The 21,501-nt window shown below is 40.5% G+C and overlaps 2 protein-coding genes across 2 annotated transcripts; both read left to right on the forward strand.

The window, feature by feature from the left end:
* The first annotated feature begins 2,959 nt into the window (after nt 1-2,959).
* LOC145480544 (short stature homeobox protein 2-like) lies at nt 2,960-5,665 on the forward strand. Its single transcript, XM_081458780.1, has 4 exons — nt 2,960-3,158; nt 4,206-4,387; nt 5,151-5,298; nt 5,652-5,665. Exons 1-4 carry the CDS (start codon nt 2,960-2,962, stop codon nt 5,663-5,665), a joined length of 543 nt encoding a protein of 180 aa, XP_081314906.1.
* Nucleotides 5,666-7,439: 1,774 nt separating this feature from the next.
* LOC145480998 (solute carrier organic anion transporter family member 4A1-like) lies at nt 7,440-19,327 on the forward strand. The gene is made up of 11 exons (XM_081459354.1): nt 7,440-7,873; nt 8,649-8,726; nt 10,079-10,205; nt 11,421-11,612; nt 12,207-12,586; nt 13,116-13,518; nt 15,136-15,313; nt 16,082-16,226; nt 17,090-17,265; nt 18,068-18,282; nt 19,104-19,327. Exons 3-11 carry the CDS (start codon nt 10,082-10,084, stop codon nt 19,241-19,243), a joined length of 1,953 nt encoding a protein of 650 aa, XP_081315480.1. The 5' UTR covers nt 7,440-7,873; nt 8,649-8,726; nt 10,079-10,081; the 3' UTR covers nt 19,244-19,327.
* The last annotated feature ends 2,174 nt before the right edge of the window (nt 19,328-21,501 follow it).

The following is a 21,501-nucleotide window of genomic DNA, read 5'->3' on the forward strand; positions in this document are numbered from 1 at the left end:
GTTTTTTTTACCAAGAGAAGTACAGATGTGCAAAAGTGTCTCAACACTTTTGTAGCTGATTGTAGTTAAAATTAACATCTTCTTTATAAATCGGTCAATATCTGTCGTAAAATTTGGGCAGTAGTCATTCTGCTTGCACAAATGATAGCTTGTTATTACTGAGTTACATGTAGTTTTGTAAGGCTAAGCAAGGGAAAACGTACCATTGTTCGCACATGCGCAGAACCTTGAAACTATTCCTTTAACAGTTTTTCCTGTGTTTCTTACAAGCTAATTTAAAAACAACGTCATTTTCTTGAATGCATAACAAACCCTCTATTTCTTATTAACAGCGACTCGTTAATCAAACCATTTCTATATAAAGAGTTTACATCTCTCTTATATGTGTGTAACTGTATTTCCATCCTTACCTAGGAAAGAGCTATTGCCGGTATGAGCCAGTGGCCGATATATGTTTAGGCTCAGAATATTAGTACTGTTGATATATTGATCGTTATTTTCTATATACATACTTTTCGCCTGTGTAGCCAATCACTTGTTAAGCTGCTTAAATTTTTACATGTATATAGCTTTTTTAGCCTTGAGTGTAGAGTATTTGATAATTTTCTATTGTTTATGGGAAAGAGTATTTAGAGAGCGTATATAGTTAGGCCGCTTCGACACAACGCCGGAGGGATTTGAAAATGGAGGTTTCACTCTGAAAACGCATCAGATGTTTCCGTTCACACTACGCCGGAGGTATTTAAAAACGCAACAATCACCGGTCATTTTGGATTTGTGTTGGAGGAAAACTCGGTCGCGGAAATCATGCGATAATCGTGGCGTCGTCGTTTTGGAAAAGCTTCGTTTTCAAAATGTTTTCCGTCCACACAAAAGCGGAAAGCCGACGTTTTCAAATTGCTGCTGTAACGAACTAAAGTTGGCAATTTTAGGCGTTGTCCACACTACACCGGAAAAATTTGTAAACGGCGTTTTTTAAAACTCTGAAAACGGGTGAATTTTTTTTCCGTCCACTCTACTCTTGAGCAATTTGAAAACACAACTGACAATCGCCGGTCATTTTGGGTCGGTGTTTGAGGAAAATTCCTCATTCCGGTTTGCAGAGCGTTTTCGAAAAGCTCCGTTCTCGTGACGGATTAGTGTGGACGATAGTCCTAACAGTAGAAATAAAGCTGTGTTTTCAAATTCCTCCTACGTGGTGTGGACCGGGCTTTAATATGTCTCAGCATAGCCTTAAGTATTCAGCATTGTATTGGCCATTTAATCAGCTAAAGCAATAATCTAGTTAAAGTTAGTATTAATTCAACAAGACTGAGCGACACTGCAACTATAATTCCATTGCACGTGGTTTTCGAAATATGTTACATCAAGAAGATTAATAAACTTCGTTTGAAGTGCAGCCCTGAGTGGATTTGTTAAAGTTATACCACAGATCCCCGGTATCCAGAAGCAGAAGGGTCAGATTTATTTCTACTCAGCTCTCTTGCTGTCAGGCAAGTTGCTCGGAGTTAATCTCTTCCTCCTCCTCTCTCGAGCTGTGTGCAATTAATTTGGCAATTTGGCCAGCTGATATAAAAACATCGAGAGTAACCTGTGTATGTCGTCATTACAATTTGATATGGCCAAGGAACAGTGAAGTTACTATGGACTAGTGAGAAGGAAATGTGGGGGGGGGGGTGGGGGTGGGGTGCTGAAAACATATTTTCCTTTATTAAAGTTGGAATTCTATGATAAATTGTGAAAAGAATATCAAAGTAATGCAAGTAAAGGAAGTTATGCTAAAACTATCTTCTTATGTATATTGAGCTTTTGTTTGTCGCTACATGTGAGTTCACGCCAGATGCACGGTTTGTAAAATTTAGAATTTACTCGAAATTACGTCCTCATCACAACACAACACAACACCTACACTACACAACACATTCACATACACAACACAACACAACACAACACAACACAACACAACACAACACAACACAACACAACACAACACAACACAACACAGCACAGCACAACACAGCGCAACACAACACACAACACAGCACAGCACAGCGCAGCGCATCGCAGCGCAGCACAGCGCAGCACAGCACAGCACAGCACAGCACAGCACAGCACAGCACAGCACAGCACAGCCTAACACAACAAAACACGTGCACTGCATAGCGCAGTATAGCATAACACGTAACGTAACGCACGTACAGTTTTGATTGGCTACAAGTGTTTTGGTGGATTTATCACGTCAGTACTTATTCCTTACGCAAGCCAATCAACAGTCTTACATTCATATGAACGTAAAAGCTGGGTGTCTCATTATCTCTCTTACTTGGTTATTTGTCATTGGAGGAGACGTTAAATGTAGTATGGGCGCGTGGGTTTATGACTTTTGTTTCTTGCGAAGGCGAAGCAATGGCTCTGTTTCATCACAAATAATAAATGTACGTGTTTTAAATCAATTTAATCGCCCCTTGGCTAGAAAAACAAAGTTCCTAATTTGGTGTTAAGGCGTGGATTAATGACGTCATTCTGATCTGTTATTTACTTCTCGTAAGCCATTGCTATAATCGAGAACGTCGTTGTGCTTCATTCCATTTTATGGAAGTATTTCATATTTGATGGCCAAAAACAAACTATCGAGAAATTGATGGATGAATGCTCAGCAGTTATTGTTAATTAAACTAATTACTAAGTTGAAATCGATTTTTTACCTTGTTTGTCAGTCACAAATAATATTGAAAAGGAAACCTTTAAAAACTGTGAAGACATACCTCATTGACGCGATTCTTGGTGTTTACGGAAAGGAACAGCCCTTTCCACCTTTATTAAGATCTTAATTCGCAAAAAAACATTCTTAATTGGTGAATGGCGCTTAATGTATGATCGTTGACGCTTGCAAAAAAGAAGGAAAAGCATATAACTAAGTTCAGGTTTAGGAGAGACTTATTCAAAAGCAAAGAGGGCAATGGAGATTACTTCCTCTCTTGGCAGCGCGGATCGAGGAAAGATTCCAGCCCGTTCCACTGTTTCTTGCAACGAAAGACAAGTGATAACTACAATAACATATGTGCGTTCCAGACCATTGCTGAGTCCTGTTGTGACAAATATCGGCTCTGGCCTGCCTGAAGTTCCGCCATGGGCATCTGGTGTGTGTGCGGGAAGAGGTTTGCAGCTAATTATAATAGCCTATAGTACTATTTATATTATTGAGGCTTTAAAATCTAATCAAATATTTATTTTCAAATCAAGCGTTGTGTCCTTCGTGGATTCCTAATTTCAAAATGGTAGAAATCCACCGAGATTTTGTATTTTTTTTTTTCGGATAACAATGTTCTTTAAGACATCCAAAAACAACGCGGCTAAAATTCACGATTGGTTGAGCTAGAGAGTAGCGACAGTCCGTTCGTAGGTAGTGACCTCAAATATAACATTGATACCAAGAAACAATGCAAAAATAGCGGATACCACACGACAGGCAGCTGCTGATTTGACAATGGCCTTATTTCCTCTCTAAAGGCAATATATTATTCTGTTTTGACATAGTTTGCAATTCATCAAGATGGTTTCCTTTTTGAAGGCTGATGATTAATTTTGTAAAGTTTTATGCCGGCCCAACTAACACATTAGTAAGCGTTTGGAAAGTAGCAACTCGAAACCAGCAAGCCCCGAAAAGATATTTCAAAACAAGCGTCAAGAAAAATTAAGGCTGTAACTGGGGAAATTCATATCAGTTCAAAGTAAGAAAAAGAGCGAGTGAAAAAAGAACTCATATCCTTTCCTGTCAATTCCCCGATGGGATAAGTGAAGGACTGTTTTGAAATCCCGATCGATAAACCGAGGCGAGGAAAAGATAAGCAACACAGACTGAACAGAGCAAATATAAGCTCTGCAACATAGGAATAATTTATCCGTTGAAAAATAACTTAACAGAGGTTCAGGTGTTACCACAGCATTCATCCTCAGTAAAACTCCTCTTGTGTCACTTTGTAGCACAATTTATAGAATTCTCCCTGTAAGCTGTTAAGCAGTGCATATTCAACTTCTTATTTATTTATTTATTTATTTATTTTTTCATTTAACTGATTACGTTTTACAGCTCTAACTGTTTACAATTTATATGAACTGTGCCGTTAATTTCAGGCTCAAGATTCGTCCCTTTGCAGGCTTAATTAACTACCTCATGATTATCTGTTAACAAAGTTTACTTGCAGCTGAAGAACCTGAAGGAACAATGAGACATCACTCAGATGAAGCAATGAGATCCTCAAGAACCCATTTTACTGTTTATCAGCGGATGGAATTAGAAAAGATATTCAGGCAATCAAAGTACATTTCAGCTCTGAAACGCAAATCATTATCACAAATACTAGGAATTTCAGAGCAAGCCATTCAGGTAAATCATCAAGTTAAATTTATCAAGTCTTGTAGTTGTATTTACTGTGACAATTTTGCGTCAATCGCGAATTTACATTTATAACGATTTATCCAAAAGGTCTCAAGACCTTCCTCCTGGCATGAAGAGACGCTATTACAAAAAAATTAAAACACTTCAAAGGAGAGTTCAAATGGATACGAGAAACGATTTTGTCACTGAGGGTAAAAATATGTCGATATGGTAAAAATGGCAAATGAGGCTGATACAGCCTGTTTAGGCCTCCCCTCCTAATGGTGAAACTGCTCAGTAAATGGATTGAGCCAACCTGAGCAGCACGCCAGCCAGGTAAAGAGAAATGTAACGCGCATGTTTATGAATAAGTGGTTTGATTAACAGGCCAGCTCGTAACGCGGGTTTCACTAGTAACAGTAAGGGCACTTGAGCCATGAAAACTTTGAACAAAAATCTATTGTCACTTTTATTTCAGAGGAATTACCTTAACTGATGAAATGCACACATTCTATTGTCACTAAAATGATGTACAATAAAACACCAAGTGTTCGCGGTGTAAGTGTCATCTATCTGAGATAGTGTACCGCGGCGAGTCTAACGCACCCGTGAGGGATTGGCACTGTAAGACAAAGGCGTCTTTCCCAAGAACACAGTAACCTTCCCCCCGCCCCCGGGCCAGGGCTCCAGCCCAGACCTCTTGATCTGGAATTCTATTCCATGCGTCACCGACCTGTTTTAAGAGTTTTCTGCTTCTTTTGATTTTCTTCAGAACTGGTTTAAGAACAGACGTGTTAAATGGCGCAAAGAAAAGCCGGAGACTGAGACGACTTCTGTTTCCATCCCTCCCACTATTGGTCCCTATCACTTGCATTATCCAAGCATCAGATTGATAAATAGTGATGCCCGGATGCGGTTTGGTACTGCAACAACGCATGCTTCAAATGAATGCTGACCATATTACGGACGCGTGTTTATCAACTGATCAAATTATGACCAAATTGGGCTGGGAACCTCTCTATTTTAGAAGACAGGCGTTTGTTAATGAATGTATTGCAAATAGAGTTCCCAGATATCTTTTTAGCTATTTTAATGAGAGAAATTATGATATTCACCGTTTTAAGACTAGGAATAGTACCGACCTTATTATAGAAAAAGTTAACTTAGAATGAATGTACCAAGCGCGCCTTCTTCTACAAAGGTGCAGTCATTTTTAATGATTCCTTTTAACGTGACTTAATCTTAATGTAACTTTTTACTTCTTTTTTTTCAGAGTACCTGCATTGATAGTAGTTTTTTCCTTAAACCTGATGCAGCCATCCTGTGTAAATACGTTTTAATTATTATTATTATTATTATTATTATTCCCGTCGCATCAGCACTTTGTGTGGAGATCAAGGCGTTAGGGAAATAAACAGATTGTGACCAAACACACTTGTTATTTTCTCTTATTAAACATAACATATTAAAGAAATTGCAATTGCATGCTCTACGATTGTTCCATTCGAGTAATCAAGTTCGTTATATCTCAACATGCACGTATTTTATCGATTCAGTTATAATTAATGCAAAATACGGTTAGAAACAATGTACGGTTTAATAGAAACAGTGCCACTGTAATAAATCCATCAATTTAAAATTGAGTGTATTTTGAGAGTTGATACTGGTGAAAAGTCCATACGTGTCAGGTCTACAGTCAGTTCAAAAGTGAGAATAGTCCTTAAACTGAGCGCGCTGACTGTTCCCTTAATATAGTTTTTGTTAACTTTAATGGTGACGTTTGCAGTATTCTGCAAAAATACCTAGTATCTCTCTAATTTCTTTTACCCTCAAGAGGTAGCTTTTATTGAAACATGATGATTAAAATAAACCTCACTTGTTGCTGGTATAAACCACTAAAACCGTATGTCTTGAGTCAACCTCGTTCCCAGGGTATTTTCCCTGGTTTGGGCATGGGGCGCCCCACCCCCACGCCAGGGAAAAGACCCTGGGAACTAGGTTGGTCTTGAGTAGTATTGTAAGCACAAATTAATTTCCTGTTGACGGATTTGCTCCTCTGTAATCCTGAATCCTGGGGGCGCACGCGGTGGGGTAAAAACTGGGTGGGGGTGTGGTGCCCACTACCCAAATATTAAGACCAAAATCTACAATTTTCTGTATCCTATTTGACCAAAATGGCCAAAATCAATAACCTATTTCTGACCAAAGCGGCTAAAAAACCATACCCTACGATGCTGCACGTACCTACGTAACCCTTATAAGTGACACCCCTCCCTCCCTGGGTCTTGAATACCACTTCAGCTCTGCGGCAGACCAGTTTAGCAGGGTTTTATCTCATTGCACGAACGTACGAGTGAGACTGATGTTGCAAGAAAAAAAAGACGGGAAAATTGAACTTTCCTGACGAAGAAGAGGCGAGATGGCTTACAAGTCATTCTCTACGTTTATTGCATGAATCAAATAACGAAACCAGTGGAGGCCGCACAAGAATGGCAGAGTTGGAGGAGAGACAGCGTGGCGAAAAATGAAAAGCACTGCTCAATATATGGTCAGGAGGCGGGCATAAGTGGGCGACCTATGTTCCGCCAGGAACGAAGGGGATTGAGTGAGTGAGTGAGTGCATGAGTGAGTGAGTTGGACGATAAAGCCAAGATACAGAATACAAAATAGCGCACGATACTGACACAACGGACTGTCTAATAAGAAACATTAATCTCTTCTGAATCCGCAAACAATGGGACGGTCTCGAGCCCCGTCCACCCTACCCCGGAGAAATTTGATTTCAGGTTTCACTCCGACTGAACGTATCAAATGTTTTGCGGGCCACACTGCGCCGGCTGCTAACGCAACTGTGGATCAGTAGTTACTTTGTTCTCACACCATAGCTCAGTCGAACATAACTATTTTTAAAGAGCAACTTAAAACCGGAAACACATAGTAATCGATAGCGTGTTTTTTCTTTGTTTGGTCTGACTTTAATAACGCGGCGAAAAACAGTAGGTAACAACAACAACAGAAACGGTATTTTTAAAGTCTAGAATCAAACGGCAGTCGGGGGGGGGGGGGGAGACTTGACAAGTATGACTGGAGGTATGGTCATCGTAAATTTCACTGAGAGGGAACAGACAAAATGCTCCAGAATCTATGTTTGTTAGTGCAACTGACATTGAGTTCAACCTATAAATGAACCGGGATGCGGTTAACCACAACAATGATTTGTTATGGTCAATCGACAACAATGCCTGGCATACACACCAGGCATCCCCGTCAGTCCCATCCCTACCCCCGCCTCCGCCGACGGGGAATTTTGAACACGTGGATATGATACGGTACGCGTGGGGTTCTTAAAATCGCGCCTGGACGTATCCCAAAGAATGTTAACGTCACACATTAATCGTCTGAAGATCACGATTGTTTTAATTGTTTTGCGTGCTACGATGTCCCCGGAGGGCACGAGCTAAAGTCAGCTTAAAACTACAACAAACTGCCAACGAGGTAAATAACTAAAAAGAAAAGGCTTTTAAATTTGATTATGAGAACTGACTCTAGTGAAAGGGGAATAGGATAATTTAATGTCAATCTCAGGTGCGTGCGATGTAAGGAGGAAAGTTACACAGCGGGTCTCAGGGGTGGCGAAGGAAACTCTCCGCAAAATTTAAATTCAGTCAAATTTCACGGTTGCCATCCTCAGCGCTATCTCGGAGTCTAGATTTCTTTCACAAGGCTGGCAAAGACTCCTACTTGTAGAAGAGACGAAAGTCTCGCCGTCTCACAATGTATTGGATTTTTAATTTGCCACCCTTGGTGTCACACCGACAACGAAATGTTTCAAATTTGATCAGTTGCACTGAGAGTAGACTGTGTTAGAGTACATTCTGCTCTTCTACATGTAAGCGTTCTTTGTTATACACGGAGCGATTCTTACAGAAATGCTGAAGTCTTAAATTATTTACATCTTGATGAGACGACACAATATAATCTTGATTTTCAAGTTCTCCAACGTTGTTGGAACAGCTCCAGTGCGGTACCACTTATTAGGAGGAGCAGAAGTTTTAACTTTGCGTTTGAATTTTTCAGGTTAAATAAAGGTGTTTAGGACCCCCAGAAATGTGCAACTGATAGCAATATTTATATATATTATTATGGTTTTAAATTAAAATATATTATACTACGAGGGAAGCTGTATTGGGGGCGGAGTGGCGTAAAATTGACCTATTGGGTCAACATAGAGGTATCTCCTCACAAACAGATTTTCGTTTAATTCTTATAGAGGACTTCCGCTTTGAGTGAAGAACCGGCCTTTCAAGAGAACTGTGACCCTTGGCATAACAAATCTTTTTCGTCCAAGGTATGTGCGAGTCTCTTTTTTTTTCGGTACATTTTTTCCGGTAATGACGCTATCCTTAATTTCAACACTCTGTGAGGGCCCAGTACGGCCTCCGTCTCTGAGAACATTTGGTGAACCGGCCACGGAATAATCGAGTCGTCTGATCATGTGGAAAGAGAGGCACACAGGATAATCAGGAAAGCCGACATGGAATAGGTTTTGAAACTGGGACGAAAGAACATTAGGAGAAAACTCAGAGAATGCTAAAAAAAAAAATTCGATTTCTCCTTGAGCGCAATAGAATGATAACAATCTACAGGAATGACACCTTCAATCAACTTTAAAGATTTGAGAAATATTAAGAGAAAATAGACAGAAACTATCTCCGGTTACAAGTAGTCTTTTTTATAACAAGAACACGCACTTTTTTTTCCCTTAAACTCAGTCATTTCTACTATCGTGCTGACTGGCGCAAGGGGAGATTTCCTTGCGCTGAAATCACCGATTCTCGCATCATACTGTCGTTTCCTGATTTAGCCAACATTGGTTAACTGTGAGGCTTATTGTATATCCGTGTATTCCATGCCATAAACTATGATTGTTGAACTGCGGGTGAACTGCGAGATTAACTTGTAATCGGGTTTTAGAAATATCTTTACCTTTTGGTCCACAAATTAAAAGGATCTATTTCCCTCCATGGTGTGAAACTGTGTTAAGTATATTTCTACATCGAATTAAGAATGAAATAGTATGCTAAGTAGATCTGAAACAATAAACCGGTTATATCAGGAAATAGATATGCCAAAGTCTACACCTACGTACCTGCCCACTTCAGCTCGTCACGCAATTTCCCCGCGTTGCATCGAGGTCGTGGTAGAAGGCGCGTGGCCGCGAGTGACCTGGGGCCCGTTTGTCGATGGTCCCGAAAAGTTTTCGCAACCGAAAAGCCATTGCAAAATCTCAAACCTTATGATTGCAGAGCTTTTTTATTTACGTATTCTCAATATGTAAAGAGGTTCCCTTCATGCAAGAAGTTTCATGCGCACGACCTCTCTGTTTTAAGATACGGATTAACTAAAAATGTCAAAAATGGCTTTGCGGGCCCGAAACGTTTCCAGGGCTTTCGAGAAACGGGCCCCTGGACCGTCTGAGAATCAGGCTACGTCGTGGCCATCTCAACACTGATTACGTTCAAAGCCGGCAAGGCTGAAGGCAATTTGACCCTTGATGAGTCAGACGTTTATAAGAACCTTGAGAGGTTAGATTGCGTGTTGGTGACATTCTCTTTGTTTGTGGGTGACAATAGTCAACTGGGACCCTAATGTTCTTTGTAAATAATTCATAATATTTATTTTTGATTATTTTCCTTTTAGGATATGGATAAAGCTACTAAGCAGGATTTAAAATATGGCTGGTTTTCCTTCAAGCCAAGATGGCTCCAGATTGTCAACAATTCTAAATGCTTCCTTTTCTTGGTCGTCATACTCGCCACCGTTCAAAGTAAGTTTGATTTGTTTGCATTTTAGTTTTCTTCCATTGAAATGTGTCATTTTAAAATGACGAATTGAGAAAGCATAGCCTTGCATTGGCCTTCGTTTTTCTCAACTATATAAGAATTGAATGAAATATAATAATTTTCTGTCAAGAGCAGTTCGAAGGGAGAAACCGACTATGAGCGAGGTGATAGGCAATTTGCATGATGGCGTCATTTGACTACTACTACGTACCAGCTACGTACTACCAGAATCCTTCACTTTCTCTTTTTCTTATGCTAATTGGGGCATTTGTCATTTAAATCCTACTGGGCTTCAGAGTCTAAATAATAGGGAAAAAACGAAAGAAAGTCCGCAAGTTGTAGTCAAATGACGACAATGTGCAAACACTATTGGTTTGCACTGCTTCCCGAATTTTTTGCTAGGCAAGAGTGCTTTGCACTTCTCACCATTCTCCTCGCGGCTATGCTGTTTCCGTCAGAGGCTCCACCGCTGAACTGTAAAAAAACAAAGCGATGAAATCGATGCGCGAAATCCTGCCAGCTACGCGCAGGCTGAGAAGGATATTGTGTTAGTTCCGTTTACCCCTTTATTGTTTTCATTAAATCTAATCTGATTGGCATGTTCCGCATTTTGGTCTCCAGCTGTATCTGAAGGCTTAAAGATTCAACAATGTCTGCAAAAGACAAAACTAAAACAAAAATAAACAAACAAAATCAGACATAATATACCCCGTGATAATAATATACTTTGAGTAGGTTAAACACATTATCGCTTAACATCAAATCAATTTCTGAAGCCTCATCGTCATGTGCGCAACAGGCGCCAATCAGAATTCACGATTTCGCAAGCATGTAACCCGCACGGCATCGCTAAGCGCGGATAACCTTCATTTGCCAGTGAAATTGCTTTTTGTTTGTGTATAAAACATATGTTAGCTTTGTTGTTAGAGAACGCAGGACTTGAAACCAGTTTTTATGGCCCTTTAGCCAACTGAAACTAACCACACACTTAAAATGATCATTAATTTCAGACGCTTTTATTCAGTAGAGAAACGTTTTGATTAGTTTAATCGTGACGTTTGACGATCCTCGTCTTCGTGATTTGTCCGTTCACAAATGTGCTCAATTAGGGTGGAAGAATGGCAGTGTATAGATCGTTTAGCGTAGTCATAGAAAGTAACAGACTTGTTTGTTCGTTCCTTTTTTCCGAATTTAAACAGGTATGGTAGTAAGTGGAATGACAAGCATCAACCTTCCCGCACTGGAGAAACGGTTTCAACTGAGTAGCAAGGATCTCGGCCTCATCGCTGCTTCAAATGACATTTCCGCCATTCTACTTGTCTCCTTTGTTAGCTTTTATGGGGAATTTGGAAACAAGATTAAGTGGCTGGGATATGGAATGCTAATCACAGGTCAGTTTCAGTGGTGCATGCGTTATTTGAGGACTAGTAATGTACCACAAAAACGATTAGATGATGACTTCGGCAGGCTTCATGTCACCCAGATGCACGCCCCGTCTCTCTTCTTCGTATTTCCGTATCTATATTATCATTTTTTTTTTTTTTGGAAAATTTGACAGACTGACACGCCTCGCTCGTCAGATGACAAAGCTGTCCCTGCAGTAATGCGAACGCGCTAAAAAATAAATTAAAAAAAATAAAATAAAATAACAAAAATAACAAAACAAATACAATATTTAGAGAGGAAGCCATATCAGCCTTAGCTAGCTTTCATGCAGGTCCTCTACCCTGGTCGAATTGGAATTTGGAGATGTTGGTTTTTGTAAAGGGAGGAAAACCCGAGCACCCAGGGAAAACCTTCGGAGCAAGGCGAGAACTAAACACAAACGCAAGCCACACATGGCACTGGGCCGGAAAAGAATGTCAAAAAATATCCAGAATTATCTGCAGCTCACAGTAGGTTTAACGATTTGAGATCCAAGTATATTGCAATACTGGTTAATTGTAACCGTTAATAAACGTGCCTTGTGTTTCTTCTTTTCGCAGCAATGGGCTGTTTTGTGTTTTTTCTTCCTCACGTCTTGATCAGTCCATACCAGCCTGTTTTTGCCAATAGCACAATCAGTTCGCGAAGAGTCGAAGAATGTATCATCAGCCATGGAAACTCAACCAGTAAAACCTGCATCTCCGAATACGAGTCAAGCAACAGGTTCTATCTGTTTATTTTCTGTGCAGCTCAACTGCTCATGGGTGCAGGCACTACACCGCTGTATTCTCTTGCGCCTGCGTACATCGATGAGAATGTTCAACCTAAAGCATCCCCTATTTACCTTGGAATATTTTTCGCGGCTGCGATAGCAGGTCCTGGCCTTGGATTTGTAGCTGGTGGGCCAATTCTGAACGAAATCTACATACACATAAACCAGGTTTGTAGATACTTGATTTTGTTTACACTTAATTTTTTCTGGGTGTTTTATTTTAACCTACTTCGTAGGTGAATATTGAGTTATGGGCGGCATAATGTTCTTTCAAAAGAGTGTTTTGTATTATACCATGTTTGATTTACTCTCTTTGCGCTTCTCGCGAACGAGAGTCTATTAGAACGAGGGATTGTCCCTTTAAGATCGCATAGAAGTTTAGAAAGCCGAGAATTTCAACTTTCCTCAGCACGTTTGATGCGGCCGCTATGGTAGAGTATCTTGCTAAAGAACTCAACACATAGAAAATATAATCATTATGACGAGTTTCATTACTAGACTTTGCGCCACACAAGAATTATAGAAAGAAATTAACTCCACTTTTTCTTCTTTTTTCCTACTCTCTCCTCATCATTGTTTATCCTGGGATGGTCGCTTTTTCCTTATTTCAGTATTCGGTACATATTACCATGAACTTCCTTCATGCTCTGAAGTATAGTTATACTAAAAGATTCTTTTTTTTTTTTTCGAAATGCAGCCTGAAGGAGCTAATTTAACTGCCAGGAGCCCTCAATGGATAGGAGCCTGGTGGCTAGGATATATTGTAGCTGGTGCGGTAATTTTTGTTAATGCTGTTTTAATTCTCGGGTTTCCTCGTGAATTACCCGGATCAAGAGAGATGCGTGAAAAGGCCATCGAGGAGGGACACTTACCGAAAAAAGACAACAAACTTAGAGGAAGATTGAGAGATATCATTCCAGCCACAATACAGCTCTTAAAGAATCCAGTCTTCATGTTCAACACTATGGCAGTAACAGCTGGATCGCTGTTTGGGGGAGGGGTGGGCGCGTTCATCGCCAAGTTTGCTCAGTTGAAGTTTGGTGTTAACCCAGGATTGGCCGGGATCACTCTGGGAGCTGTGTTTCTTGTTGGTGCTTCAGGTATGTAGCTAAATGATCTGGACTTCCTTTATACTCCACGGAAGCTTACTTGTTTCATCTCTACAACTATCCATTTTGCCTTTTATAGCCAGCTTTTCATTGAACGCTTTTGCGGAGGCGACTGGCTGTATTGCCATTTATACGTTTAGAAAATACCAACTTTTAATCAAGTAACCTGAAAAGACAACCCTTGAGGCGACGGCGTACTTTTACAGTCTTGGACATAGTGCTAGTCCCAGACATAGTAATTATCTTCAGGCAGCTTTACCATGTAAATTACATTGCTCAGGAACTGATAATGCAACGTCGTGGAGCAACAAGCCAAGCAAGCCAAGGTTAACTTGATTATGTGGAACACTCAATTCATGAACGCCTTTTCTGTTTGCCTTGGAAACGTTTCATTCTAGAACTTTATGTTTGGAAGTTCACCTGTGTACATGTTTGTGTCGTTCTTGCGACCTTGGCTTCCACCTCCCCTAGGTATCTATTTTTCAAGTTTTCAATTGGTTAATCTCTACTTGCCTTATCAAGCAGCTGCGTTCGTTTAGGATTTACATCTGAGTACTTTGTTTTGTATCACCTGATTTACCCTTGCTTTGAGCCCCGGGCTGCGCGTCGTATTTTCAACTCTCTCCTCGGTGTTTGGATATCCCGATGAAACACTGTGTCTCGTGTTTGATATATTACTTAAGGTCGGTTCTCACTAACGCACAAATATAAGCATATGCAACACACACAGACGGATTAGAGTGCTGCTAATATCGCTCTTTGCTTAGAAATTATCATAACTCAAGGTGCTGATTATCAACATCATACTGCTTCTGCGTATGTCGGCTTATGCTTATGCTTATGCGCTGGTGTTAACAAACCCCCTGGATTGACCCCTGACTACCATCTCGATTCGTATCTCGAAATGATATTACTTCGTGTCGACCGAGGAAATCTGAGAATAAATTGGTTCTTCCACAGCCCCGCACCAATTATTTAAAGAGAAGCTTTTCCTATAGGGGTGCTATGTTGTGGAACAGTCTTTTTCATGAACTTCGATCTACAGTTTGTTTAAGCCAATTTAAACGTAAACGGCGTCATTAAAGCTTTGAATGACACACGGCACCCTTGAAAAGCAACTTTAGTAATAGGATGGGTTTTTATTCCTATACTACTATATTAATTATTAGTTACTTTAGCTATGATGGGCGACAAAAGTAGTTGAGAGACTTTTAGAAAATTACGCTTTTCGATATTAACCACTAATTCTATTTTATTTGCATCTAGCGTTAATTCTCTGATACCCCCGGCCCCTCAGTTCAATGTTGTGTAGGCGCTGTGGTCTGTGCAGTCTAAGAAATAGAAAAATCAACATTGTTTGCGGAGGAAGGGGGGCGGGGAAATGTTTCCAAGACGCTCGAAAATCGAATTTTACTGCCAAGTGTCTAAACACTTTTGTCGCCTATTGTAGGCAGACTTAGATATTATACCTTTAAATTGAGTTGAAGTCATTTTTAACGTGTATAAATAAAGTTATCAATCAATCAGTCAATCAATCAATCGATCGATCAATCAATCAATCAATCAATCAATCAATCAAGCATTTATTGATCGATGACCCTCTTGCAGGTGGTATTATCTTAAGTGGTGTAATCGTCAGAAGGTTCAATCTAAAGAAGTCCTGCCGACTGTCAGCAAAGTACTGCGTCATATTTCAATTTCTTACCTTATGGACACTAGCTACTTTTATGATTCCCGGATGTGATCAGGTGAATTTGGCGGGAGTCGTCAAACCTTATTCCAACAGGTGAGTGTTCTACAGGAGAAAGTCAGCCAGTAATAACCCGTGGCAATTAAGATAAACTGTCCTTTCCCATCGCAATCACAGGATAGGACAGAAATAGAGAGGAAATATAGTTCTGTCTAAGCGCTCTGCGAGTTTCCTGAGGCGACATACAGTCCAACCTCTCTACAACGGCCACCTTAGGAACAGACGTTTAGTGAGGACATACTTTTCTGAGAGGTTGTCATTGTTGAGAGATCAAAATAAGACCAAATCTCTCAACTGGTACGAAAATGTGTGGCCACTGTAGAGGGATAGCTACTGTGGGAAGGCGGCCGTTATTGGAGGATCGACTGTATTTTCCTCTCACAATCTTTATTACTTTCTCTCCGCCGTTGTCTCTCAGTCAATACCTTCCAGGCTCAATTTTAACTCGGCTGTCGCTTCTGGATCTTTTATTCTGTGCTAGCGACAGAGATTGGTGAATGCGAATAGCTATTGGAGAGATTTCGCCTGGTCAGATTCAATTCTAATAAGGTATAATGAAATAGTGAAATATTAGAAGAAGATGACCTCTACGGATTATAAGTTTATCATTATTGGGGGCGCGGTGGCCTTGTAAGGGTGTGAATCTCGGTATAAAATCGTACCAAAAGGGTACGATTAGGCATAAGAAATTTGAAATGCTCCTGGTCCTGATAGAAACCTGAATTGAGTACTAGGACTTACAGGCCATTTGAATTCTCTATTAACCCTGGAACTGAGTAATTTCTTCTGTTTTTTGATACCCAGCCAGTTCCAGACACGAAGTCCGCTGGCCCCATGTAACACGAACTGCAGCTGCTCAATCGCAAACATAAACCCCGTATGCGGAGGAGACAAGTTGACTTATTTTTCGCCTTGTCATGCCGGGTGTTCAAAGGTCATAGGATCCAAGGTATGAGTATAATCTTGTAACACTTGTAAAGGTCCGTGAGCCTACCTCTAAACTCTCAGAAGGCGGATTCCTATATGAAACTGATGAGTGTATACATTTTCACCCCTAAGAGATGCCAACTCCTTTTGATAAGCCGTTCCTTCTGGTTTTCTTTTTCAGTTTAATGCCCTATTAACATGTACATAACAACAGTGGACCGGTTTGTAAATTGTTCCACAAGTCTGTGTAACCTTAATATTAAAGTGACATTGTGACACATTTGTAAAATGAAGTTAAAATTAAAATAAGTTGTAAAATGATCGAGGACTGAACTTAGAGAAGGAATAGTACAGCAGACAGACGTATGGCCATTTTCAAATGAACGGTAAGACTCGTACCTTTTTCACCAGTCCCACACATAAAACTGCATGGCATTAAGTTACATTGATGTTAGCTTTTCAGGAGCGTAGCCAGAATTTTTCAAAGGGGGGTCACACTGTATCAAAAATGAGGGTACTCACCAGATTCTCGTGGCGTTTCGCCACCTGTTGTAGCTTGTTTGCTCAAAAAAGGCTTACAAATGGGTGGTCACAGGCTCTCCAGGACCCTCACTTAGCTACGCCCTTGCTTTTGCCGCAGCGGTCCCAGTTGTGCACATATCGGGGGTGACGAAAAGACGCCGGTCTAGAAAATCTATTTACAGGTTCAGCCCTGACGACCATAGTACGATTCATGTCTTATAAATTCCAAATGAAAACAATTTCTATTTATTCCGACTAATCGGGGTCGCGTTTTCAGTTTTGAATGTCGGACTGTCTAAAAAAAAAGACTACGGAATTTCCGAACGCCTCAGCTTTCCCGACACTCAATTGTCTCCTTTTCAGGCGTTCAACTGTAGCTGCATTGGTTTTGCAGTAAATGGAACTCAAGCTGCAGCCGAGAAAGGCTACTGTGACCGAGGGCCAGGGTGCAAGAATTTCACTTACTTCCTTGTGATCAGCTTTGCGTTGCTTTTGGCAGTTTTCCTGACAGGGATACCAAATAAAACAGTGGCTCTGCGGTAAGAAACTTGTGTTCAAATCCCCGGAGAGGCGGGGCTTCCCAAGTGAAAAGGTCGGTGGTGATCGACGAAAAATTTGAATTAAACCCCTAAAGGATACCAGACTGGGCATGGCTCAAGGCTCATGTTTTTTTCGAGTAGACTCTTGAAGCATCTTGAGGATTGTTCAAGGGCTAAAAATAGTGGCGTTTTGTCCTCAGCACCCTAAACTGGACAAAGTCCCTGATGTGCACCCCTAGTGAGACGACGAACGAATATGCCCTACCTTTTCACGCGGGAGTTCTTCCGGGGTTTAAAGCCCATGAGTGAAAAAGTATACTAGCATTCTGTTTACGCCGTTACTTGGTGGCGAATTGAAATAACAATAATCAACAAGGTGGTATAAGTTTTATTCCCGACAACACGAGGCAGCACGCCATCGATGGATAGTGTTTAAGAATGGTAACCGAATTGACAGCAATTCAGGGCCCGTCCACACTACGCCGAAGAAATTGAAAAACCAAGTTTTATTTCCTGCTTTCCTCGGTTAGGCCTCCCTTCCACACGAATCCGTCACGAAAACGGAGCTCGCCGGCTTTGCGTTTTAGTATAGACGAAAATCATTTTTAAAACGGAGCTTTGCGAAAACGATGAAGTCACGCGGATACTCATGTAATTTCTCTGGCCGATTTTTCCTCAAGCGCGAATCCAAGATAACCGTTGATTTTTCGTTTTCAAATTTCTCCTGCGCAGTGCCAACGCATGTTGCACGCAGTAACTGAGGATTGAACAGTTATTTAAGTATTCCATGTTCTCTCAACAGATGTGTACCAGACAATCAGAGATCCTATTCTCTTGGCTTCCAGTTCATTTTTCAACGCTCTCTCGGATTTCTGCCAGGGCCAGTTATGTTTGGTTGGATGTTTGATTCCCTTTGTCTTTTTTGGGGAGAAAGCTGTGGAAAGCGAGGCCGGTGTCAAATCTATAATATCTGGCGCTTGTCTTTGGGGATAACAGTGTTTGGGTCTGCTCTTAAAGGCAAGTGCAAGCTAATAAGAATACATGTATCACGATGCTTTGTTCCTATCAGATTCTTTAGCCGAAAGACTCATTTGTGATAAATAGACCTTTTCACCGATAACGCGGCCATTTTGAATTCATTGTTTTAAATTGCTATTATGGGATGCTCAGGGGGCAAATTAGTATTTATTTGCCCCCTGAGCATACCATAATAGCTATTGGAAACAATGGAATTCAGAAGGCCGAAGTATCGGTAGACAGGTGTATTGATGATGTTAAATTTGCTATGCCAGCGAATGAAGCCTAGCTTGTTGTAACATAATCGCTGAATTTTGAGTAATTTACAAATCTACCTAATGCGTAAGTTAATTCCAGTTGTGTGTATCCCCCGGGCAATAGCTAGTGGGACATCAGGAGTAGGGCATTGGCTTTCCAGCCAATTACCGCGGGAGATTTAGCCATCTCGCTTTTTTCACCTTACAGCATTAGGACCAATTCACCCGCACTGATAGAACGTAGCGCTAAAACCCGGCAGGATTTCTCAGTCAGTCAAGGAGTACAACTTGCTTACCATTAAACCAGCGTGCCTATCTTACCTTACTGGAAAGCCGCTGATTTTTTATTAATGATGTGATCGTTTTAGTCTTTCTGTTTACTCAGCGGGAGTTAACCCATTTTTTTTTTAAAGCACGCCCTCTCAGCATAACATTCTATGGGTCTCTATACATGACTGGAAATTGGCTCACAAAATTTTTATTTTTTGAATGTCCAAATCAAAGCTTTTATTCAATTTTTGTCAAATCATAACGTTAATTATTGCTCTTCTTCAACATTTTCAGGAATGGCTTTGGTATTCTATTTCCTTACTTTCTGGTTTTGTAAATCAAGCTACGAAGAAGAAAGCAAAACTGAAGAAGACAAGCCTAAAGAAACGGATGCAGTAAACGAAGAGTTGCTGTGCGCGGAATCCGTTCTTTGAAGCATGCAGCAGCTGCAGCTCAGTACCGCTGAGCTCATTTCATTTAAACCATTTCTATTATTCGTAGCCAGTTCTTAAGCTGTAGGCTCCGTTCACACTACGCCAAAGCAAATTTGAAAACGCAGCTTTATTTCTACGGTTAGGCCTGACCTACCACCCTCACTAATCCGTCACGAAAACAGAGCTTTTCGAAAACACTCTTCAAACCGGAGGAATTTGAAGACGCCAGCTTTACGTTTTAGTGTGAACGATAACATTTTGAAAACGAAGCTTTTCGAAAACGATGACGTCACGATAATCATGTGATTTCCCTGACCGAGTTTTCCTCAAACACAAATCCAAAATGGCCGGCCGGTGATTGTCGCGTTTTCAAATTTCTCCAGCGTAGTGTGGAGGGGCCTTACTTGTAAATAATTCTGTAATCGTTTTAGCTTGCCTCGATGGCTCAGGCCATCCAAACATTATTTTCATGGATGTAAAATTTTGATTGTACTACACGATGGAAACGCTTCACGACTTGATCCATTATAACATGAATACTTCATTATCACGATCAATTTTATTTTGGCCTGACGGAAACACTAAGTCAATCATTTTCCAATAGTGGGGTTCCACTATGTTACTATCACTGACTATCGGAATGTCCTTTGGTATTGAAACAACTAAGTACCCTTTCCTGTTTGGTCTCCAGAAATCTGATTCGCTCACTTGATACATCGTACCTCTCGGAAAATTCTATTCAATTTTACTCTTGACAAGATCTTATGGCGTAGTCTTAGACTATAAGGAGTGTTCTTGGGTCTGGCCGTGACAACGCCTAGCCCGTTGACTACGGCGACGCCGAGGATGACGCCTCGTAGTTGATGATAAATAATTCTTCCCTAACTACCATCAACTGTCAAGAACTATCATGCGTGGTCAAACGAGAAAAACTGTCATCGACTATCATGGAGAATTTGAACAAGCTCAAAGTCAATGATAGTTATTGTTGATGATAGTCGATAATAGTGCATGACAATGGGTGGTCAAGCGGAAACGCGCGCTCTATATATCATTGGCCATTTATCAAAAATCATGCGTCGTTTGACCCAGGCTTAATGGAGCTCCCTCACGGTTTGAGCACCAAAAGTTCAGCCTCAATTGTTCAAGTTCGTCGCGTTTGTAATCCAGTAAATCTTCGCCATCCTTAACCATGCTAGTTTTCTTTATGATACATTATTGTCTCTTTGGTGCTTTTTTGTCCTAGTAAACTACTATCTTCAGGTTATGTTCAATAATTAGAGATTATTTTGTACGTGACCAAAATAACTCAAAATAACGGAGCTCCTTTAAAGCTCAGTCCAGGCACCAGATTTCAGTTCCCAAGGATGGACGGTATGACGTCATCAATGGTCAGATTACCCAGTGGAAAACGTTTAGAGTCTATTATTTACCAGTATAATAGAACGGAACGGAATGAATTCGCCTTTAGTCTGATTAGTTAAATCGCAAACTGCAATCTTGATTTTTTTTGTTTTGATTGTATTTTTCCGTGTGGCAAATGTATATATTGAAAAGGGCTTACTTTCAACGTAGAGCATACGAAGTTGCTTACAATAAATTAGTGCGATCTACAAAGCAGTGAGTTTCTGATCGCTCATGTATTGATCAATTTCAATGGTAAAAGGTGGTTTAAAAACCGGTTTAAAATACTTTAATAAAAATTATTATTCTGTAACAGATATGGCCTTATTGTGCGGCACTGCTGTAATGACAAAGTTTATAATCCATCAAGTATTTTCGCTCGCGCGCGATTGGTCTAAACTCGTCACGTGACTGAATATTCCTGAATTTTCAAAACTGCGCGTGTTGCGAAAAATACTTGGAGGATAATAAACACAATGGCCTCTATTTGCTGCGAAAATATGCTAGGATATTTGTCCTTGGACATTATCTGCTCCTCAAAGCTCACATTTTTCCGAGAGCGTAGCTCGAGGAACTGACTGTTCGTTTCCGCGCCAGATGTTTATATAACCGACCCACATGAATCAGTGAAAATACCTTGTTTATACATTATGATAGTTTACGCTAGTACTATTAATTTAGTTCCTCTGAGCTCTACATACTAGGCATTCGGTCTGTCCACAAAATATCTGGACACAACATTGCCCTGTAGGAATCGGTACATCTTCAGCACTGTTGAGCCTCTTTGTGACATTCGAGGGTTGTACTGCTTCATTTGGTATTTCAATGTTTCAACATGCTAGAAGTCAGTTTGA

The sequence above is a fragment of the Orbicella franksi genome, chromosome 3 (genome assembly GCF_964199315.1).
Source record: "Orbicella franksi chromosome 3, jaOrbFran1.1, whole genome shotgun sequence".
NCBI classification, from domain to species: Eukaryota; Metazoa; Cnidaria; class Anthozoa; order Scleractinia; family Merulinidae; genus Orbicella; species Orbicella franksi.

What these genes read in the sequence shown, in the direction of transcription:
- LOC145480544 (XM_081458780.1), top strand. Translation starts at nt 2,960, where the DNA reads ATGGAGATTACTTCCTCTCTTGGCAGCGCGGATCGAGGAAAGATTCCA. An exon ending in TGGTGTGTGTGCGGGAAGAG is followed by an intron (nt 3,159 to 4,205) that starts GTTTGCAGCTAA and finishes GTTTACTTGCAG; the next exon opens with CTGAAGAACCTGAAGGAACA. An exon ending in TTTCAGAGCAAGCCATTCAG is followed by an intron (nt 4,388 to 5,150) that starts GTAAATCATCAA and finishes GATTTTCTTCAG; the next exon opens with AACTGGTTTAAGAACAGACG.
- LOC145480998 (XM_081459354.1), top strand. Translation starts at nt 10,082, where the DNA reads ATGGATAAAGCTACTAAGCAGGATTTAAAATATGGCTGGTTTTCCTTC. An exon ending in CAAAGGTCATAGGATCCAAG is followed by an intron (nt 16,227 to 17,089) that starts GTATGAGTATAA and finishes TCTCCTTTTCAG; the next exon opens with GCGTTCAACTGTAGCTGCAT. An exon ending in GTTTGGGTCTGCTCTTAAAG is followed by an intron (nt 18,283 to 19,103) that starts GCAAGTGCAAGC and finishes CAACATTTTCAG; the next exon opens with GAATGGCTTTGGTATTCTAT.